Source organism: Hyaena hyaena, unplaced genomic scaffold (assembly GCF_003009895.1).
Source record: "Hyaena hyaena isolate Hyena2069 unplaced genomic scaffold, ASM300989v1 scaffold_86, whole genome shotgun sequence".
Lineage (NCBI taxonomy): Eukaryota > Metazoa > Chordata > Mammalia > Carnivora > Hyaenidae > Hyaena > Hyaena hyaena.
In genome coordinates this window covers 3,393,260-3,415,570 of record NW_024080721.1, presented here as the reverse complement: position 1 = coordinate 3,415,570, position 22,311 = coordinate 3,393,260, and the positions used below count along the sequence as shown (strand labels likewise).

General features: G+C 40.5%; 1 protein-coding gene across 17 annotated transcripts in view; it reads right to left on the bottom strand.

Annotated features, from left to right (window-relative positions):
- The window catches only part of TRIP12 (thyroid hormone receptor interactor 12), a 140,472-nt gene that overhangs the window by 6,473 nt on the left and 111,688 nt on the right, over positions 1 to 22,311 (bottom strand). For 12 of the 17 annotated variants that reach the window (XM_039234526.1, XM_039234525.1, XM_039234528.1 and 9 more), the window contains 14 exons: positions 21,838 to 21,979; positions 20,827 to 21,018; positions 19,168 to 19,319; positions 17,313 to 17,485; positions 16,873 to 16,946; positions 16,593 to 16,792; positions 15,829 to 15,956; positions 14,351 to 14,502; positions 13,362 to 13,504; positions 12,142 to 12,298; positions 10,736 to 10,834; positions 4,480 to 4,594; positions 4,027 to 4,181; positions 2,862 to 3,026 (listed from right to left, as the gene is read on the bottom strand). In XM_039234526.1, coding sequence (XP_039090457.1) covers positions 2,862 to 3,026; positions 4,027 to 4,181; positions 4,480 to 4,594; positions 10,736 to 10,834; positions 12,142 to 12,298; positions 13,362 to 13,504; positions 14,351 to 14,502; positions 15,829 to 15,956; positions 16,593 to 16,792; positions 16,873 to 16,946; positions 17,313 to 17,485; positions 19,168 to 19,319; positions 20,827 to 21,018; positions 21,838 to 21,979 — 2,047 coding nt within the window. The remainder of the gene's footprint in view (positions 1 to 2,861; positions 3,027 to 4,026; positions 4,182 to 4,479; positions 4,595 to 10,735; positions 10,835 to 12,141; positions 12,299 to 13,361; positions 13,505 to 14,350; positions 14,503 to 15,828; positions 15,957 to 16,592; positions 16,793 to 16,872; positions 16,947 to 17,312; positions 17,486 to 19,167; positions 19,320 to 20,826; positions 21,019 to 21,837; positions 21,980 to 22,311) is intronic. The other 5 variants (XM_039234529.1, XM_039234533.1, XM_039234536.1 and 2 more) reach the window with 1 other exon arrangement.

Here is a 22,311-nt window from a genome sequence, read left to right as displayed (position 1 = left end):
CAACAAAGTCCTCAAGTCCTACTCTGAAGATGAATTTAAAAAAAACAATTTGTATCATTCACTTTGTTCAATGCTTAAGAATATGAAAGGCTTATATAAAAAAAAATTTTAGATTAGAAATCAAAGACCAACATGCAAAACTGCAAATACTGTCTGAAAATAAAGGTGTCCGGCGGAGAAAGGGGCCAAGTGACTTTCTAAGTTGGAGAGATCTCTAGGTATGAAATTCCTGACAGCTAAACAGTCTAGGTGCAAGAAATTAGTCATTTAAACTAAAAAAAGGTAGGAAGTTCTGATTTAAAATTAGTCATTTTTAGAAATACTCATTTAAACTTAGTCATTTTTTAATTTTTCTTAAAAAAATGTTTATTTATTTTGAGAGAGCATGCACACACACTGATGAAGCCACCCGGGCATTTTTAAAACGAGTCACCTTTAATAAGGGAAATAAATAAAGGCTGCTTAGGATTCCACAGGTTTCAGAACGCAGAAGGGGCAGCAGCCTGAAGCCTAAGGTATAACGTGCCTGAGGACTACGGCCGTGCAGCCTCATCTGTCAAAGCCCGTGTTTCCGTCTGTCCTCCTCTGGTGCACATTTGAGGTCACCTGATCGAAGGCCTTTCATTTTACATTTGAAATATTCTTCAATCACTATCATCTATTTTAATGTTCTCCCACTGGAAAGCTCTCCAAACTGTCCCCCACCTCTTGCACAGATCCCGGTGGTCACTGTTATGCTAATGGCAGATCTCTCCTCCCACAGCCACACTTAAAACCATCTTATTTATAAAGGTTTGCATCATAAAACGCCATCATTGAGGCACCTGCGTGGCTCAGTTGGTTAAGTGTCTGACTCTTGATTTCGTCTCAGGTCATGATCTCATGGTTCATGGGATGAGCCCGTGGACAGTGAGGAGCCTGCTTGGGATTCTATCTGTCCCTCTCTGCCTCTTCCCTGCTCACTCTCGTTCTCTCTCAAAACAAATGCTATCATTGAGAGGAATCTAGAATATACAGTGTCCTCGAGATGTTTTAAAAGAAATTCACTATTCATTTTTCAGGCCTTTCATTAAATCCTATTTCCCATGTAACTTTCGAGACTTTAAACTACCAAGTTTGCTCCATCAGTGTACTTTAAAAACGATGAGGGGAGGGTTTGGAACCCACGCCATTCTTCACGTGCTGGATGAAAGTCGGTTAATACAGTAAATCAGTTTTTGGAGTCTGGTTTCTGTGCTATGCATTTTATACTTTTAAATTGACATCAAAAATAAAGATCAGATAAAGATTAGAAGAACAAATTACAAAAGATTTCAGGAAGAAAACCAGGTGGCATACTGCAAAATGTTAAGAGTGAAGGCTCCAGGGAAAGGCTGGGGTGTGAACTCTAGCCCTGCCCCCATTTCTAGGCATGCGACCTCGGCAGGTTACTCAGGCCGTCTGCCCTGGGTTTCTCGTATGTAAAACAGGATACCAGAAAGACCTAAATCTCTGAAGGGGGGTTGCGGAGGAAATGAATTAAGATACATATGGCACTTAGAACAGTGCCGTGAGTTTTACTTACTTTCTTTCCTTTTATTTATTTATTTATGGCCGTTATTTATCCAAAAGCTGATCCTAAATAAGACTATTAGTTGTTATTAAAATTTCAAAGTTGGTAAGCATAAATCTGACTCCAAAAATCCTAAGACAACAAATTGTACACGGAAAAGATGGACTTGGCCTCTTTTAAATGCCAATTTCTCTCAATAAACAAACATTTCCCCCAAATCACCAATTAATAATGAAGATAAAATTCCCTTACAAATCATTTTCTTCTCTGATAACAAGGCCTTCTAAAACCCATCTACAGTCTACAGTAAGCTCTTCTCCTGCTTATCAAGAGATGTGACACTTTCCCTAGAGAATCTTCCCTCCTCTTACTTTACATAATTTGTAAAGTGGGAGTTGCTTTAAAATGGGGCCACGTTATGTGCCCAGACACAGCTATCTGAATCCGTGCCATTTTTTTTTTAAAATACAACTTTGTCCTCTTCTAATGTCTGACACAGAACCACTATTAGTCTCAGGCTGGGTAAATAATCTTTAATCCGTCATCAATATATAAAGAATACACATTCATGACATAAAGTGCAAGATGACTCATTCTAATAGAGAAGAAGCCTCAGTGGAGAAGGTGCTACCGAGAAATAGTGAACACCTGCAATGACCTTTAAAATTATTTTCCTAAGATCTTTCTAGAAACAGATGGACTGTTACTAAATAAAGCCACCTTTCCAGAAAAACAATCTATCCTGAGAATAATTTTATTGATTCAAACGCTTACTAAAAGAACTCAGGGACACCTGGGTGGCTCAGTCAGTTAAACATCTGCCTCTTGATTTCAGCTCAGATCATGATATCGTGGTTTCGTGAGAGAACCCCGTGTTGGGCTCTGCGCACTGACCACACAAAGCCTGCTTGAGATTCTCCCTTTCTCCTCCCTCTCTGCCCCACCCCCACTCCCATTCAGTCTCTCTCAAGATAAATACTTAGAGAGAGAGAGAGAGAGAGAATTCAGTATGATACAGTACCTGCCCAGGTACATAAAGCCTATCTAAAATTTAATAAACAAGAGCCCTATGGTTTCAAGTAAGGAGTGTATTTTATTTGTTAATCAAGCTGCTTATTTATCACCTGCTGTTATTATACGTCATCTTACCCACTGTGAAACCTTTTCAGTTATTCTAATAAAAAAAATAAAACTCTAAAATACAACATTAATATAAAATATTAACTGGGCCAAATATAAACCACTTAACAAAGACCTCATCCTGTAAGAAAGTGAATCACTTGACCACTTCCTTATCTTCTAAGCTTACCTGGGATTTATCTTGTTCAAGTCTTTTCTTCTGTCTGACAATGTCTTCTAGGTGGTACACTGATCTGGCTACAACTGGGTCGATGTCAAACAAATCGTGCGATGTCAGTGAAGTTTCTTGCCGTAGCATCCACTTATAAAAGGGTAAGCCAAGGGGAAGGTCCACCTGAAAGGGAATATACAAAAAAATAAAACAGTCACACTAAGCTTCTAGATTGTCTGAGTTTTATAACTGATACTTTAAGAGGTCATTTATAAAGGATGAGTAATACCCTCACCCCACCAAATAAAGCCCCCATATTTTGGAACAGTTTCTCTCTCTACACACAACTGTTCCCATTTAAACTCAATTTGGGGCCCTGATACTGTGAAAAACTTAGTACACTGAAGAATTCTATTTAAAACAAATTGACCCTAAGGGGCGCCTGGGTGGCTTAATCGGTTAAGCGTCCGACTTTTGCTTAGGTCATGATCTCGCAGTTTGTGGGCTCGGGCCCCGCGTCGGGCTCTGTGCTGACTGCCAGCTCAGAGCCTGGAGCCTGTTTCAGAGTCTGTGACTCCCTCTCTCTCTGACCCACCCCTGCTCACGCTGTCTCACTGTCTCTCTCTCTCTCTCTCTACCCCCTAGAAATAAATAAAACATTAAAAAAAAAAATTGACCCTAAAAAGGTACCTTTCAATGATGGGACATATATTCTCCATTAAAGCCGCAAACTAAGATGTTTATAGGAATCTTACTCTATTTGGGGTGGAGTAAACTAAATTCCACTGTAGTTTGTATTACTGCACATTTGGAAAAAAAGAGGTGGAAAGGAAGGACCAACTAATTAAAACTGAAAAAGTGTAACTTTTAAAGAAACTCAGGGTAGCTGGGCAGTTCAGTTAAGTGTCTGACTCTTGATTTCGGCTCAGATCATGATCTCACGGTTTGGGAGTTCAAGTCCTGCATTGGACTCTGCACATCTGAAAAGCCTGCTTGGGATTTTCTATCTCCTTCTCTCTCTGCCCCTCCCCGGCTCCATGCACACATACGTATTCTCTCTCCCCAAATAAATCAAAACATTAAAATTTTCAAAAAATAAAATACAGCATTAAGTGCAAGGGGTTAAAGTTACTTTCATACTACAGGTACAAAAGCGTCGACAAGCAAATAATCCTAAACTTACCAATCTGAAATCCATGATAGCCTTGGCCATTAATTTGCCTAAGAAGCGAAACTTCATCTTAACCTTTGCGATATGAGCGGGCTTAGCCGTCCTACCAAAGGGAAGCGCAAACAGGCCCTGGAGGTTTTGAATATACTTGGTCCCTTCTTGGCTTCCTATAAAATGAGCAAGTCATGAAACTTTAGATGCTACTTCCCAGAACAAAACAAGACAAAACGTGGTAACTAAGAACACTTAAGAAATGCAGTCTTCTCAAAATCAGAAGGCAGATCACAGAATGAAGACCTCTAGAGCTGGAGGGCTCTCTCTTATTTGACGACAGAGAAAACAAAGGCTAAAAAGGAATCAAGGTCAGAGAGCGTGGGAGTTTACCAGAAGTTAAATACATTTAATGAATTGTAATGGCCCTTTTAGCCGATGTGAAAACCCTAAACTGACTCAAACGGACAGTACCTTTTGGATTGCTGAGAGTCACCTCTTCACCTCTCCAGAGACCCAAGTCAGCTCTCTGTAGTTCCTGAGATACAAGTGCATAAAACTCCAGTGTAGGCCCAAGACCTGTACCAACCTACAGGAGAACAAAAATAGAGCCATTTCAAACTTCAGATCTTACGCTGCCTTTTAAAACGGCCAGCCTTTGTGCAACTCAGATGCCAACAGCAACTATTTATCGGACGCGTTACTGCCCGGACTGTCCCGTCTTCCCTCTGTCTTGGTCACCCGGAACAAGAACCAGCAGCCCCGTACCCCCTTTCTCCCCAGAACCCCAATGCTATCACAGCAAGGATCCAACTTATACACGGGTATCAGTGCCACTACAGCTGTCCCTTCCCCGGGGAGTAAGATGGCTTTGTCTGAGTACGGATCTCTTTCCAGAGCTCTTTGCCTGAAACCAGGTCACATGTCATCCCCTCAGGAGAAGCATCCTTTTCTGCCCACTTGCTCTGCTCCTTTTATCTTTTTTAAGGACTTCTAGTTCACCTACTTAAGTGTTTATCACATCACAGCACTGCAATTTCATTATGTGCTTGCGTTTCTCACTCAAGGATAACTTTAATTCACCTTTGTACCTTCAGTGGTGCCTAGGCACACACCAGCCATTTACCAGAGGTTTGTTGAACAAACCAGGAACAAGGGAAGGTCAGAACTCATGCCAACATGCACCCATGGGGCTAACTTAGCTTCAGAGCCTCACGGTGCACTAGGAACTCCGCGGAGCTTTATCAGTATGTATACGGGATGGTGAGCAGGCCCTGAAGATTCTCGACTGACATGTCTGATTTTTGAGCTTGGGCCAGTTCCAAAGTGACTCTATAGCCTTGAATGGAAACCCCTCCTCCATGAGAAATATCCTGTGTCCATGTTCATAGTCTGGTTATTCCTTCATATTTCAAGGTCCTGCCAGCTCAGACCATAAATGAGATATTCAGCTAATTACAAGTTAATATCATAGTTTATATGCTGCATTTAACCATAATCCTGGTGAAGAAAACTAGAGTTCCCTCCATAAGATCACCTGTAAATAACAGGCATTATTTTACTTTTAAAAAGTACCCACGCGGGGTGCCTGGGTGGCTCAGTCGGTTAAGCGTCCGACTTCGGCTCAGGTCATGATGTCGCAGTTCGTGGGTTCGAGCCCCGCATCTGGTTCTGTGCTGGCAGCTCAGAGCCTGGAGCCTGTTTCCTCTCTGCCCCTTTCCTGCTCATGTTCTGTCTCTGTCTCAAAAATAAATAAACTATTAAAAAAAAAAGTACCCATGCTGGTTCAAATGTAAGATATAATCCACCAAATGTTTCAGTCTGGAACTCTGCAAACAGTGATCTATCGGGTTGGATGTGGTGGCACCTTCAGGATCCATTTCCATCCCTTCGTTAGTGTTCCACAGCAGTAAATGGCACCTTCATTCACCCCAGATGCCAACAAAACCTTGGCTCTTCTCTTTTTCACTCTCCACATTCCAACCCATCATTAAATACCATAAGCCCCACCTTCACAATATATTCTAAGCCGGTCACTGCCATCGCTCCTCATCTGGTCTACTGCGAGCCCTCCTCCATGGTCTCTGTCTGCACCAGCAAGCTCTGCATCTCCTAGGCTCACAGTGCCGACAGAGGCCTCCCATCTCATGTAAAGCAAAGGCTCAAGTTCTTCCAAGTGTGTCCTCTGTGACCCCTCTCACAGCTGGACTCCCGACTTCCAGCCAGTCATTCCACAACAGGCCAGGAATCTGTCGCAGGGCTTTTGCTTCTTGGTTCTTTCGCTAGAGACACCCTTCCCTAAATGGTAATGACTCACCTCTGCTCCATTGCCCTCTTAGCCACCCTCTCCCTTCCCCATCATGATCCATCTCATTTTGATTTTTCTTCATCTTGTGGCCTAACATATACGTATGAAGAAGATTGTGTGTGCTGGCTTTCCCAAACTGAAAAAAGTTCTGTGATGGTAGGAATTTTGTTTGCTTTGTTCTTCGCTAAATACTGGGTAGTGGAAGAGAGGAAGAGAGGGAAAGAAGAGAAGCAGAGGAAAAGAAAAAACTGCAGTAACATCTGATATCCACCAGAGGGCGGGTTAGAGTCACTTAACTTTTTCTCCCTTCAGCGTAATTATTCCTAGGCTAAATAGAAATCACAAATCAGATCAGATCAACTTCCTTCATCCAAATAATAGTTATTTCTAAAGGTAAAACAGACTTAAAATATTAAGTGGCGCGGGTATCACTGTAAACCCGTCACCACCGCAAATCTCTGTGAGGGTGAAAGGAGCAGGTCAAAGCTGAGAGCTCTGGCAATTCGCCCCAAGCCCTGCGCTGGCCAGCGGCGCTGCTGTATGTCAGCCTGATCTTTTCGGGCATCTCTGTTCCACTCAGCCACTCCAGTAAAAAGGTAGGGAATTTGGTTTTACTTCATTTGCTTTTAAAGGAAAGAAAAGCATAAAGCTCTAGAAATAAAAACAAAGAAAAACAAGTTTTGACAACATCTCTAACTCAAATCACTGCAAATCTTTTTCTTTCAAAAGCTAACCCTTATGTGCCAGCACTTACCACGTGCCACTCTTCTGAGTGTTTTTCACATCTTAGCTCATTTTAGTAATTCTAACAAGATGAAAAAGGTCCAGGTCTTACGGCCTGTTGAGGCATCACCGAGGAGTTTACATAATGGTGCCCAGCGTCACGGTCAGTCAATGCTGGTGCCAGGCTCCACAGTCCATGCTCCTAATGGTTCTCCACCCCCAGAGGCTGGTCATTTGTAGCCCCAGCCAATCCTGAGGCTTGAAGACGCTCTGAGCCCAGAGATCAGTTTTGTTCTTCCCTGGCTTACCAATCATCTCTTGTTCAGGTAGGGCCCATTTTGATTTGACACTGTGAATTAGGATTCTTCAAGAGCTACTCTGAAGTTCCTATTTAATATGACCTGAGGCCCTTTGTATGTAAAAAGCCAGTACTCCTCCCAATCCGTCCCCATTGAAGTCAGCTCCCAGAATCTTTTCCAGAATCGGTAGGTAGGGCCCATCAATGAAGATTATAAACTCATGATTTCTGTATCAGTAATTCATTCCTGATGACCTCAGAATAATCAATGTGATGTGGCTCTGAACTTCTGTAGGCTCCACGTAAGATGCAATTTGAAGAGAGCAATGAAGGATGAGAGAAGAAAGGAAAGACATTCCTAGCAAGAAAACTGTATTTTGGAGTAAAAAAGTAGAAACCATGTTAAAATAAGCTCAGTTAAAAAAGTCAGAGTGGGAGCAGAGGTCTTGCAGTTTTATGAAGAAGAAATTTGGGCACATAAACATCTAAAAACTATATCCTTCGAGCAACTGGTCCAACCACTTTGGAATCAAAAACAGATCCCAATTTCTTATCCCGGCATGCAAGGCCTCCCCTCAACCTCCCTTTGCTCTGGCACTTCTGGAGCAGTTACTCACTTCTGCCACTCACCACCAAGCCCAATCCTTTGCTCAAGCCACGGAATTTTTGGTCCCTTAATTCTCCCACTCTCTTCCATGAAGGTTTAACTCTATGGCCCATTGGCCCTCATGGCTCTGCCCACACACTCCCAGGACAGCTGCATCTGTGTGAACGCCTCGTTCTCCGGACACCTCTACCACTCACTGGCCACACACCTTTGTCCTGTGACTTCCCAACTACATGGTCATCCTCTGACCATAGGAAACTCTGCCATAACCTGGATCACTAGCACACTGGTACACCTCCAGTACACAAGTACTTCAAGTTTTAACTTTGATGACCGAATTCTCTCAAATTAGCTTTTCAAAAGCCTTGAGGTGAAGATGAAAATACCTAAGAAAATGATGAAAATTCAAAGTCATAGTTAGAATTACTTGGATTACTATAGGTCATATCGTAGAGTGTTAAAGATTTTGCTATAAACCACATTCTATAGAGAAGAAAACTGAGAGGCAGAGATTGGCTATTAGAAATAATTGGTGTAACAGAAGGCTTGAAAATTCTATGTCTGTAAGAGTTTCAGAAGACCAAAAATTCTTAAATTTCGTCTTAAAACGATTTAGGGGAAAGAGGGAAGAAAGTATCCCCAAGGGACTCTGTATTTCATAATACAAAGAGAGAGAAAATAAATATTTGAATATGCTGATGTACTGTCCTGGCTGTTTAAAAGCATCTCAAAAGAAATAAATGACAAAGATTAGGAAGGAAGTAAAACTGTCTTCTTTCACAGCCGACATGACTGTCTAACAACACAGGTCAGCAAACTATAGCTCTGGCCCACTTCCTGTTATTTTTGTACCATCTGCAAGGTAAGAATCGTTTTTTACAATTTGAATGGTTGAAAAAAATCTTGAATAGTATTTCACAATATGTGAAAATTCTATGAACTACAAACTTCACTGACAATAAAATTTTACTGGAACACGGCCAGGCACATTTGTATATGTACTATCTACAGCTGTGTTCATGCTTGTACAAAGGCGAAACTGAGCAGCGGTAGTGGGAGTCTGAGGGGCCCCACCTGAATATTTACTATCTGGCCCTTTACAGAAAAGTTTCCCAAGCCCTGGAATCCTAAGTGATCCATTAAAAAGTCATTAAAACTAATAATTAAGTTTTAACAAGGTCAAAATCCGAGGGTCAGGGGGAAATTTCCTGGGGTATATAAAAAGCACAAACCAAAAAAAAAAAAAAAAAGGATAAACTAGATTTTAGCACAACTAAAACCTTCTGCTCTTCCAAAGACCTTTCACGGGGAAACTGAAAGATGAAGCACAGACTGGAAGAAAATATCTGCAAACAGCTATCACATGAAGAACTTGTATCCAAAGTAATAAAAACTCTCGACAGTTTAATCATAAAACCCAATGATGAAAAAGTGGACAGAATGCTTGAACACTTCTCCAGAAAACATACATGAATGGCCAATGAAACGAATGGGAATGAAAATATCATTATCATCAGAAAAATGCAAATACAACACATGAAGATATCATTACAAACCCACCAAAATACCCCAAATTAAAAAGATGGTACTCAAGGGTTGGTGAGCACGTGAAGCAACTGAAACTCACGCGCCCCATCACTGGTAGGAATGGAAAATGGCAAAGCTACTTTGGGAAACAGTTTGGTGTTTCTCATCAAGTAAAAACATGTCTTACTAAATAACTTCGCAATTCATCCCTGAACTATTCACCCAAGAGAAAGAAAAACCTAGGTCTATAAAGTCTCATACACAAATGTTCATAGCGGCCTTAGGGGAAACTAGGGGCACCTGGGTGGCTTAGTCAGTTGAGTGCCTGATATGATTCCGGCTGAAGTCACGATCTCATGATTTGTTGAGTTCGAACCCTGCATCAGGCTCTGTGTGGGCGGTGCAGAGCCTGACTGGGATTCTCTCTCTTCCTCTTTCTCTGCCCCTGCCCCACCCGTGCATGTTTGCTCTAAGATAAACTTTTAAAAAAAAAAAAAGAAAGAAAAAAAACTGGAAACTAAAAAGTGTATCGCCTAGTGAGTAAACATTTTGGGAGATATCCATACAGCAGACACTTAGTATTAATGATAAAAGGAATCAAACTGATCTATGCAACAACAGGATGAATCTGAAAAGCAAACACTAAGTGCTAAAGAGTGACACAAACGGCTATATACCTAGATTACACTTCCTACTGCACTATGAGAAAGACAAAACTACAGGACAGAAAACAGACCAATGGCTGCCTGGGAATGGGGGTGGGGTGTGGACATGTGGACATGAGAATTTGTACAATTAGACCTGTGCGTATTCTACACGTACCCCGCGTGTCTGGGGGAATTTCCCCACTCTGTCACTGCTGCCCTGCGGGGACATCACATAAGTCCATGGTGTAGGCTACCTATGGTCATATTCAGCAAATGCTTAGGCTCTATGCATTTATTACACAAGTCATCTATCTCGGTAACCGTGCATTTATTATAAAGCAGTTCAAACATTCTGAAAGGTATGGTTTAAAACACTCTTCCACTTCACCAACTTAACAACTGCACAGACATTTGTTCTCATGCAAGAGAAAAAAAAAAAACCAAAACTCTCTCTAAATAGACAACTTTGGAAAATGGAGAGCTTAGATCATCTAAGAGAAAACAGAGCCAATCTCGTTTCTAGATAAATTTCCCGACTGTCTTTTAGAATTTGAGAGGACCAACGAACTCTTCCTGAGGGCACAAGTGTAGCTGAAAAGCACCAACACTCATAAGCTCACCTCATTTTCATACTGGATTTCTAACATGGCCCGGGAGCTCCCCAGATCCTGCATCACAGACTCGGCCTGTTTCAGCAGCTCCTCTCTGTTCACAGTACGCTAAAAAAAAAAAGAAAGTACAAGGGTGAAGAAACTATGCGCACATCACACTTTAATAAACAGGTGGCATTTATCGAAGTGCGCCAAAAAAAAAAAAAAAAGAGTTGTTAAAACTATTTCTTTAGAAGTATGCCTCGGAAAAGGTTAACAGAAGTGGCTGCACTGCTACAGATACCCCGCAAAGCTAGATGGGAAGTGCCAGTGTCCCCTCGAGCCCACAACACATTCAGAAAATCCAAGGTGGCAAAGAAGGATCTCTGTGACCCTGCCAGACACCAGTGCAAGTAAGTTAGAGCTGCAGCTGCATGACCCCCCCCCCCCCAAACCGGGGCGTGTGTACAGTCACGTAAAGGAGAAACCGGTATGGGGGTGGCTGGTGAGACAGGTGAGCTGAAAGCTCCTGGCTCCGACCTGCAGAGACCCTACAGGCCCAGCTACAAACATCTACTCGGGAGGTTCCTGGGAACAAGACAGGTCCTGCTAGGTTTCCAATCCCAGCAACACCACTGTTCATTCCGTTCTAATGATACAAGTAAAGACAGAAAGAGCAAGGCTTTAAGAAAGAAAAAAAAAAGTACTTTTTTCTTGTTGCCTCTCATTCCTTCTAACCCCTCTTTTAATGTCACTACTAATGGCTCTCATGAGTCTTGGAGTGAAAGGTTTTGGAAAAGACAGTCTTGAGTAAGAATCCTCAGCACAAAAAAGGAAGGTTAACAGAGAACTCGTAAGTAAAAGGCAGTGCAGGGTCAGAGACGTCGACTGGGGTCTCTGCCGGAATGGCTCAGAGCAGTGAGGTCGGATCTACGAATGTGGAGCCAAGATGAGAAGCCCAGGAAAATGAGATCAGCAGCACAAGCACTTGAGCTGGAAATTACACCAAGAATCCGGTTTCAGTCATTTCTGATCGGACTGATTTGTGAAGGGAAGAAAGTTAATTCTACCTACTACATAAAACATCAATTATAAAAGGGAAGCTACAGTTTGAGGTCCTAACTTAAAAAAAAAAAAGTGGCATCAGTAAGAGAAGACAAGACTCTCTGTTGACACAAGAGAAAAAACAACTGCAGAAATTATTTCAGAAACCGGAAGAAGGGACTCTTGAAGAATCACAAAGAGCCCAGTTCCAAGAGCTTGAGAGGAAAACATGGCTAATCCAGGTGATAAAACAGACAAGCCAAGAGAGGGCTGTGACTGAGCTACAGCCCTGGCCCAATAGGCATGTTCAGATGCACCACATTTCTGGTTTTCCCATTACTTTCAAAAGCACACTTTGATTTACCTTTAAATATTTGAGAAGAGAAACTTACTTTTTTTCTATCCAATCTAGGTGCAACTCTGCTATCTTGAGAATCAGACTGGTTGATCTCTGGGTTGGTATCAAGTAATCTTTGCATTGCTCGATCCCGATCAAATGCAGTTACATAAAAAAGCATTTGTCGGGTATCAAAAGGGAAGAAAAATGGGCTGTAAAAAGATGTGATATAGATTATCTGCATTAGAATCAGAAACCATACAAACCCCTGTATTAGAAACAAGTTTTAATAGGATACAGAATAAATATAACCAATAAAAATGGTCTAGGCAAACTAACTTTGAAGAATTTTCATAATCCTTTTATGAAATGCCTATAAGTGATTAAGTAATAACATATTAAGAATTTTTTTCCTGTGAAATCTGAACTTCAACTATTAAAATCAGGTCTATTCAAGATTATCTTTGAGTTACCCAAAGACCTTCAGGAAATGTAACATGACTAGAGAAATTTTAGATTTAAAATATAGTTTTAAGTCTCCTCACCGCACTTTGCTGCCACCCCAGCCCCACACCACGTACACAGAGATAAGAGATGACGGCTGTACTGGTTCATGGTTCTCCTCTCAGCTTTGGCACTTTGAAGTCACTCAAACCTGCCAAACGGCCAAGCTGATTTCCAAAGAATGAACCTGGCAGTAATAGAGCTTCTATTGCCTCCTGATGTAGGATTTTGGGAGTTCTTGACACAGAGCTGCTAAAAGTACTTCCTCTGATGACCCCAATATTCAACATTTGTTCTGTCCAATACAGGTAGCCACATAAAGGCATGGCTAGTGTGACTAAAAATTTCTAATTTACTTAATTTTAATTGATCGAAATGTAAACAGCTGTGTGTAGCTACTGACTAATGAATGGTGCAATTTTATGGTCTCTGAGAATATATGTCTGGATCCAAACGGGCACAGATAATCAACCAACTATACCTTTGGAGTCCAATTCTGTAATGGCAGAGGATTTTAACCTCCTTAATATCCTTGTGTATTTCATACATACAGACACATACTGCCACGAAGTTCCCCTAAGAGCCCCAGCTAGCCTCCTCTGGATGCTAGAGCTATACTACATACTCAGCAAGTTGTCATCAAATATGAAAATGTTACTTAAACACATTTAAACAGCTTCATCAAAGACTATGTTTTTTGTGACGAAATGTATAAAGACCAACACAACGATAACACTCCCAAAGCCACCATTACAGAAATGATCATCTTACCAGGTTTTTCCTAGCTCAGTCAGCCACGTTGGGATGTTTCCTGTCATGATCACTAGAGGATCCTGAAGCTGCCTATTTGCTTTTGCTGTCAACTTACTGTTAATAAATTCACTAGTTGGAATAATTTCCTTGCACATTGCATTCTGTAAAATGTTAAAAAGACAACAAAAAGGTCTATATGTGGTAAAACATTAGGATTGTATTTACTAACTCTTTCTTTGCCTCCAAATAGGTACCCAGAGGGCCTGGATTTCAGCTGGTTCCCAACATACAATACACAGCCTTCCAGTGGAGTGTCCCAACCTAAAGGACAACTTGTACAACACACTCGTACTGTCCTGATCGCTGAGGCAGCAGCTAATGCTCATGCGAGGCCAATTCCTTCATTCTGTTTTATATTATATAAATATTAAAGGCAGTACATAACTTTCACTTCATTTTTTACTTTATATTTTAACTTACACATATCAACTTTTGCTTAATCAGAGAAAGAATTTTAACTATGGAAATTCACATTCATATTTCTTCTTGCAGCCTAACTTAATAAAGTTAGAACTAAAAGAGCATTAATTCGAGAATGTAGGCCAGCAACAAAAAGTTGGGGAGAGGTGCCTGGGTGGCTCGGTTGAGCTTCTGACTTCAGCTCGGGTCATGGTCTCACAGTTCTTGAGTTCAAGCCCCACAGAGGACTCAACTGCTGTCACTGTGGAGCCTGCTACAGCTCCTCTGTACTCCCCATCCCTGGTCTGTCCCAGCTTGTACTCTCCCTCAAAAATAGTAATTAAATGAACGAACAAAAAAAAAGTAGGGGAGGAACTCCCACTGTGAGTAAATTGTATTTCTCTGGGCTACGATCCCTGCAGTTAACTGAATCATTATTTCTGTTTTCTAGTACAACAGAAACTCATCAACTACTAGACAGAAACTACGGGTAACGTGCCATGAACAGTACAGCATGGGCAACTTCATCGGCAGACCCCATTACTCACATCATACAAGTAATACCAGTATCGACTGATGGCGTGTAAAACTCTTAAAAGAAGAATCACATCTAACGATGGGTCTTCAAAAGTTATATTTTCAGGTGGCGTGGATATGAGGTAAACTTCTAAAGGATTCGACACCGATGGGCACACTCCATCTAGAGGGCAAAAGATCAAGTTAAGTTTGATCAAAGCTACCAAGGCTACCCCAGTGGCACTGGTGTCATCTGATCACGCCTAAAATAGGAAGCACAAGCCGTGATGACGTAATGTCTCGTATTTTATCAGGGTACTGACAGCCTGAACGCTTTTTCCCTTTTATATTATACAAAAATCATCCAGGCTTATGAGAATTTCGCCTTCCTCCCATATCCAAATAAACACGGGAATGGAGAAATACTGACTGACTCATCTGCAATTTCCTCTTCCAACAGAAACAACAGCTAATAATAAAATGGCCAGGAAAGAATAAAGATAAAATGTATAAATTTAAATTCATAAATATAAATTTCTTGGATTTTTAATTTTTATATCCAGCTTGAAATGACCATGTAAAATAGACAAAGACTGCCAACTGTCAATCTGTGAGAGATCTGGTTATTTAATTCAAGGATCAGGATAGAACAGACTGTGATAATTTCTGAGCAGATCTAGGATGCTTTTCTTCTTAGGTTTTACTAAGTAGTAGCATGGTCAGGAAGGGTGGGTGTGGACTGTTGGCATTTACTTTGTTACCATATACCGGAATTAAAACCACACACAACACTATTACTATAGAAAACAAAGGGCAATTTTAACACCAAAATACAGAAACAAAAATCTCAAAATATAAACCCTTTAAAAAGAACATAGTTATGGGGGAGGGAGTGGGTGTAAGAACAACAACAAACTCAAAAAATATTTGTCATAATGTTCTTATTTCGGACAACCAGAAAAAACTTCAGCAATTGACACAACTTAGTCTGGAAATCCCTGAGAGGGGTGGCCTCCATGCTATGATCTGCAGCCAGTGCCCTGAAGCACTGCTACTGCCCCAGAAAAATGGGGGGCGGAATAGAGACTGAAATGAACACGTGCAAACTAGGAAATACTACAAAAGGAAAGAGATCGGACTGGGAGGTGGCACTCCTCTGTAATCATTATACTACCTGGCAAAACCTGTCATACCTTCTAGAATTATTAGAGTGCAATAAATGACAAAAATGAAGGGCCTGCCTGACCAAGATCAGTCTCTTCTTTGGTAAATGTGCTCCACTAATGAAATGTGTTTTAACCTTCACAAAAACAACGTTTTCATGGAAAGAGTATATGAGTTTTTTGTCAATTTTCTTCCAAAATTTAATTTTGCAGATACTTAATTTTACATTTGTGGTAATTTTGTATTTTCTAAACTAGATTCAAAGATTTGACACACAGATATAAATCATGACAAGAAGTCTACCGCCCCATGGCAATTTGTTTCCCCATCCCGTACATGAACTTACCGTGCCATAACTCATCATGCTTTTTTGCATTTCTAGGGGATGTTTTTGTTGGAGCTGTTTGGGCTCTTCCTCTTTTACCACCAACACAATCTTTATTACTTTCTTCATCCTCTCTCACGGGTTTGTACCTAAATTGAATGGAGAGCATGTAAACTAAATGTAGATCTTAAAAATAAAAACTATTCTTCAAGGACCAAAGTGTGAACAACAGACACTGGAGTTTCCAGTAGAACTCTGAGATCTATCCGGTTTGTCCTGACTTCCGGGTCTGAAGAATCACCAATGGCACCGCTTCCAGGGAGAGACCACGTTCTCAGGAGGGGCCACCTGAGGAGCTCAAGGGTGGTTCAGGGGAAAACAGATCTCTTTAATTAAATGTAAGCAGCAGGCATCACAGACAATGTGGGGAGACTGCATCTAAGTGCCTCTAAGGGCTCAAAGATGCCATGCTGCTCGTTACCTAAAGGAACTTCATCTTATGGAGATGTTTGTCTTATTTAAAGATCTGAAATGAATCTGAGAAGGTGACGTAACTATGATTATACCCCATGTACACGTTTCCTAGTAGACATAACAAAGGGAAGCACACACAGACGCATGTACATGCGTGTACGCATTCACGCACAAGAATGTGAAGTGGCTTTTGATAATAAAATGTAGGAGCTGGGTCTCCTCCCCTTACTTAAGCCATTTGTATGAATTCTAAAAAAACACACAAACAGCAACAAAGCTGATGAAAAACCAAACGAAGTCATTTTACTTGCCATATTGTATGAGTCTTTGTCCAAATACCAGCTCTTCCCAGAGGATTGCTCTCATCGTCCGTGGACTCCCTTTCATCTTCAGCCTGAATACTGAACTGCCGGACTGCCTGATACACAGTCATGTTATATGGGAGCAAGTGTTCTCCAATGTAAAACTGTAGCCTGTGTCTTACATTTCCTGAATTTAAGAACTGAGCAGCCTAATGAAGCAAAAGAAACTCTAGTTACACTACAAGCCCTGAACTTCATCCATTACAACATGGTGAGAACGGCACCTTACCAGAGACTCGTCTATTTCCTCGTCAGAGCCATCATCATCACTGTCTTCATCATCTTCTCTTACTCTTCCATACCCTAAGGACCCAAGAAGGCTGTTAACTTCCTAGCAATTTTACATGCCAGAGCCGAAATATACTGGTTAAATATACTCTTAGAAAACATGTATACTACACCTTGACCTATGTATGAAACAGATTCAAGAGAGCCGCCACAAACAAAAATGCCATTTCCACTACATTACATTCCAGCTGACTGTAAGCAGTCAGCCCCTAGGAAATGTACCACATTTCCACATACTACGTATTAAATAAGTGATGGGAACCCAAGTTCCTGAAGCTAGGTTTGAACGGAAGTAGTAATAAAAGGGAAATCATTTATATATCCCTCAATATTCCCAGCCCACATGTACGAACGGACACAAAACACACATAGGGAAAGTACCTCTAACTACAAGGTATCTCTCGATAGCTTGTACCAAAGCCAGGGGGTCAATCTTGACAGGGCCGCCCTTCCACTGTTTCACATTTGCACAGTCTGGATGTCTTTGTAACTGGCATTTTAACTGATGGGTGTTGAAAAATTTTAAAGCCTGTGATCCTCTGTTGAGAGAAAAGCTCAAGATAATTTGTGAAAAAAAGTTATTCTATTATTTTCAAAATCAACATAATAATTCACACAGAAGATACTACAAACTGCATTTTTTAAGGCACAAAATAAGCACTTACTTACCAGTTATGTAAATAGTGAGGCCAGCAATTTGACTTATTTAGTGAAAGTTATTAAAATAATAAAAGAGGATGTATGTATGTACACATATGAAAACATTAAATCATCATTCTCTGTCCTGAGAATTAACCATTTCTCAGACTGAGATTTAACCATTTCTCTAGAATAACAGTTCCACAAGTATTTAAGCATGCTCACTTCTGCAGTATTTTGCCATTGCCTAACTTAATTCTGTAGATTTAAAAACAAAAGAAAAAGCCCTCTCTTTTGCTTTCAAACAGTTCTGCTACAAAATTACCTTAAAAATTAACCTTTACACTTTACTATATCCCTTTGAATGAAGCAGTTTAAGAGCTACACCAATCTGACCCTGGAAATGAGATTCAACTGCTCATTTTCTACAAAGGGCTGACAACATTAAGACACAGGCAGGCTTAAAATGCAGTTCTCTTTAAGATTCCAGAAGGCATGAAAATTGGGGTATGGGAAAGAATATTCCATTAAATACAGATACACACGTAAACATATATTTTATAATAATCTGGGTGAAAATGAAAAACGTCATGGTTTTCTCAGGCATAGGCGAAATGCCCCCTTTATTTCATAAAATCCTCCAGGACAATAGGATGATCAAAACTGAATACCACATTCTATATTAATTTTCAAAGCCAGAAGAAGCCCTAACCCACAATGCTCCCTCTACCTGATCTAGTAACGCATACTGTTTTAATTCAATCACAAATTTAAATGTTTTCAAAATATATCAGATTGTATATTTTAAAACCAAACTGATCTCAGGGGCATCTGGGTAGCTCAGTTCTGTTAAACATCTGACTCTTGTACTTGAGCTCAGGTCACGATCTCCCAGTTCCTGAGATGGAGCCCCACACAGGGCTTTGCACTGACAGCACGGAGCCTGCTTGAGATTCTCTCCCCCCTGCCCCTACTCTGTGCACGCGTTTGTGCTCTCTCTCTCAAAATAAACTTAAAACAGCCAAACTAAATTATTTTGTAGGCTTCTAGTCATGATATTCCAGAAACCCTGTAACATCCCATCTAGTCATGATATTCCAGAAACCCTGTAACATCCCATAAAATAATGAACTTTTACAGTGAATTCTTTCTGCAGTACTTTATGAGCCCAGTAAAACTACTATACCATAGAAAAAAATAGAAAGTCTTATTAAAACAAGAAAACTTCAAAATAAACACTTATTTGCGAAAACCCATCAAAGGTATAATCACATCACATAGGAAATCACAATACTGCCCAGAATGCAAGTATCTTATTATCCATGCCCTTAAAACTCACAGAGAAGCATTATATATTAAGGTAATGGAACATTAAGCTTATACAGGTTGCCAACAACTCATTGGGTTACAGATTTCCAAAACACCATGTTTAAAACAAGGGGTGATTTTAAAGATAAAAAAAGTTATTTTTCTTTAACCATTTCAGCCAAATGATCTTTGGGCAGATGAAGATGTCACCAGACCTCTTGCCACGTGACCTCAACAACATTAAACACAAAGTCCCATGGCAAGGGCACACCCAAGCCATGATCCTTACCTGCCTCCTGTCCCATTTCCACTGGGAAAGTCATGTACTTTGACTGGAAATTGTTCCATCTGGCTGAGGCAGTTGTTCATCTTGTGAACCAATGCCAACAAAGGTGCATTACCCACTGGCTCTACTCTTCCAATGGGCTCTTCTCCAGGAAGCTGAAGTTATAAATAAACCATTCGGTTAAACAAGGCCTCTTGAAAATGGAACACTCCTCAACAAGAAAATTTAACAGGCAGTTTTACAGAAGAAAACCATTCATTTATTCTCTTTCATCTCTTGCTAGTTTGTTTAGAATGGTTATTTCTATATAAATTATTTCAAAATAGAGACTTTTTGTACCGGTCCACCATCCTTTAGTCATAATTCCTAAGTCCAAAAGGCTTAAAAACACAACTCACGTGGTGGTGAAACCCAACCCAGACACAAGGCTATCTGCAGTCTTTGTTTGCATCTATTTAGGAAGAATATTCACATGCTTTGCTGGAAAACATTTAACGCGTATGGAGTGCTATTTACCCACTGAGGATATCTGGTAATATCTATGTACGCATTGAAGAACTTTTGAAAACCATCCAGCCCCAAGAGTTTCAAGTAAGAGATTACATACCTGTACATAATCTTAAGCACAGTATAAAACCACATCTAGTATTGCCACAAATCTAATGAATCTCTAAAAAATATCAACTCTGCTTCAGATAGCCCAGGTTAAAACACTACAAGAGGGGCGCCTGGGCAGCTCAGTCAGTTAAGCATCCAACTCTTAATTTCGGCTAAAGTCATGATCTCAGGGTGGTTGAGACTGAGCCCCACGTTGGGTTCTACACGGGGCGTGGCGCCTGCTTGAGCTTTTCTCTCTCTCTGCCCCCCACCTCGCCCACACACTCATTCTCTCTCTCTCTCCTAAAAACTAAATAAAAAAATTAAAAGTTAAACAAAACAAAACAAGAAATGCTCAAATGCCTATAAACACTGAAAGGAAGGCATGGTGAAGTAGTTTCACTAATACACAGAATTATCCTTAGCCCTACTATACAGAAGATCCAGAAACATCTCCAGGGATGCCTTATCTCAAGTAGTTGTCAACAAGTAGAATGATGTTAAGTCAACAGTGCCCAAGAGTAGGTACGTTCTTGCTCTTACCCACTGAGGTTGAAGTAAGGGGAGTCTCTCTGTGGCCTCTGGTCTTGTATTGCATGTGGTGATTAAGTACTCTCGAACAGAACTGTTAATACTGTACTTTATATGCAAAATGGAAATGTATATGTCCACTCTTATGTCTATAGCCATGTTTACCGCATTTCCACTACATACATACATATACATATATATCAAACTGTAATACGTTTAAAAACAAATATTGAAAATAAATATATTCACAAGTGAGAGACTACTATTAATGGCTGGTCTTATAGGAGAAAACAAAGACTTAAGATAATGTGGATCATAGAAACTGTGGCACCTGCACCGTTAAATCACCATTCGGTTGCTGTACTAGTATATATGATCTATAAAAGACCAAGGAATCCAACTGTGTATCAGAAGCTAGAAGCTTTACCTCACTTTCTTGACCAGCACCTAATGGAAATTACGGAGATGAAAATACACACATTAGTGAGCAAAGATTCCCGTAATAAGATACACAAGCATCATTAGACAACTTACTGGTGAAGAAAAGAATACATGAAGGAATCTCTTTAATCTGATCTCTCTGCTCACAGCATCCTTTTCACTTTTAGATGTCAAATAAAGCAACAGCTGCTTCACGAATCCACTATGCTGGATTTCAAATGATGAAACGTCTGACTCTGAGACTATGCTACGGATTTCTACAAGGCACTCAGCTCCACCATCCACCTGTAAGAGTTGGGAACAGTATTTCTATATTGATTTAAACAGTCCCCTTATTAAAGGTACAATTCACACTTCCCCAAAAGGAAGAGAATACATTCTCAACACCTTTAAAAAAGAAGGCAGGGGAAGTGATGCATTCTTGGTAGATCCTTGAAAAATATGACCATACATATTCACAAAATGTTAATACTTCACGGCAGAAAACTAGTATCCACACTACTAACATAGAAAAGTCTCACATTCAACCAATGTAGAACAAACAAATAAAGACAAGAATGAGAATACAAATTGAGGGGTAAAGAGAATACCAGAAGGAGAAGATTAAAATAAGAATATAAAGAGCAGTGTTAAATTAATACATTTAAAACCTGGATGAAATGGACAATTTCTTGAAAGCATGTACTACCCAAACTGCTCCAAGTGCATAAAAAATGCAAGAAGGTGGAGAATCAGATGAAATTTAAAAGGTTTATTCAATCTCCCTCTTCAACTACTATGAGACCCCATCCACTCAAATCCCCATAGTTGAGGAGATGTACTCGAGGGACATTTCTCAAGTCTCTTTTTTGTCAATAAATACAGGATGTGAAGAAGAAAGCCAAGGATGAGATCTCCCAGTACCATTAATGATAAATGATGAAGCACAAAAGTCAAAGGACACATTACAGAAATGACAGTGCTAAAGATACACGTCTAGCTAAAAAGTTGATCTAGGACAGGAAAATCCGCGGAAAGCCAGACAATCATCAGGGAGGAACAGGAAGACAGAAGAGATGCGGAAGAGACTGTAAAAGGACCAGCAAGGTGCACCCGATGTGGTACCTGGAGGTTGAGTTGTTCGGTCGCAGCACAAAGTCTCTGGAGGACATTCAGTGCAGGGTTGCTTCCATCCATGTTCTCAGAACTGAAGTAACGTTCTACAAATTTATGCGCCTGTTCCTTAATCCAACCTTTAATTTTTTCTCTGCGAGCAGGAAAACAAGATATTAAATTTACTCTCAGTGTATAGAAAGGAATTCAATTATAACTCCGCATCAAAGGCAAATAGCTGCTACATTTAAAAATAAAAACAAAAAAAAAACCAAAAAAAAAAAAACCAAGGCGTCTGGGTGGCTCAGTCGGTTAAGCGTCCGACTTAGGCTCAGGTCATGATCTCACAGTTTGTGGGTTCAAGCCCTGCATCGGGCTCTGTCCTGACAGCTAGCTCAGAGCCTGGAGCCTGCTTCAGATGCTGTGTCTCCCTCTCTCTCTGACCCTCCCCTGCTCGCTCTCTCTCTCTCGCTCTCAGAAATAAAG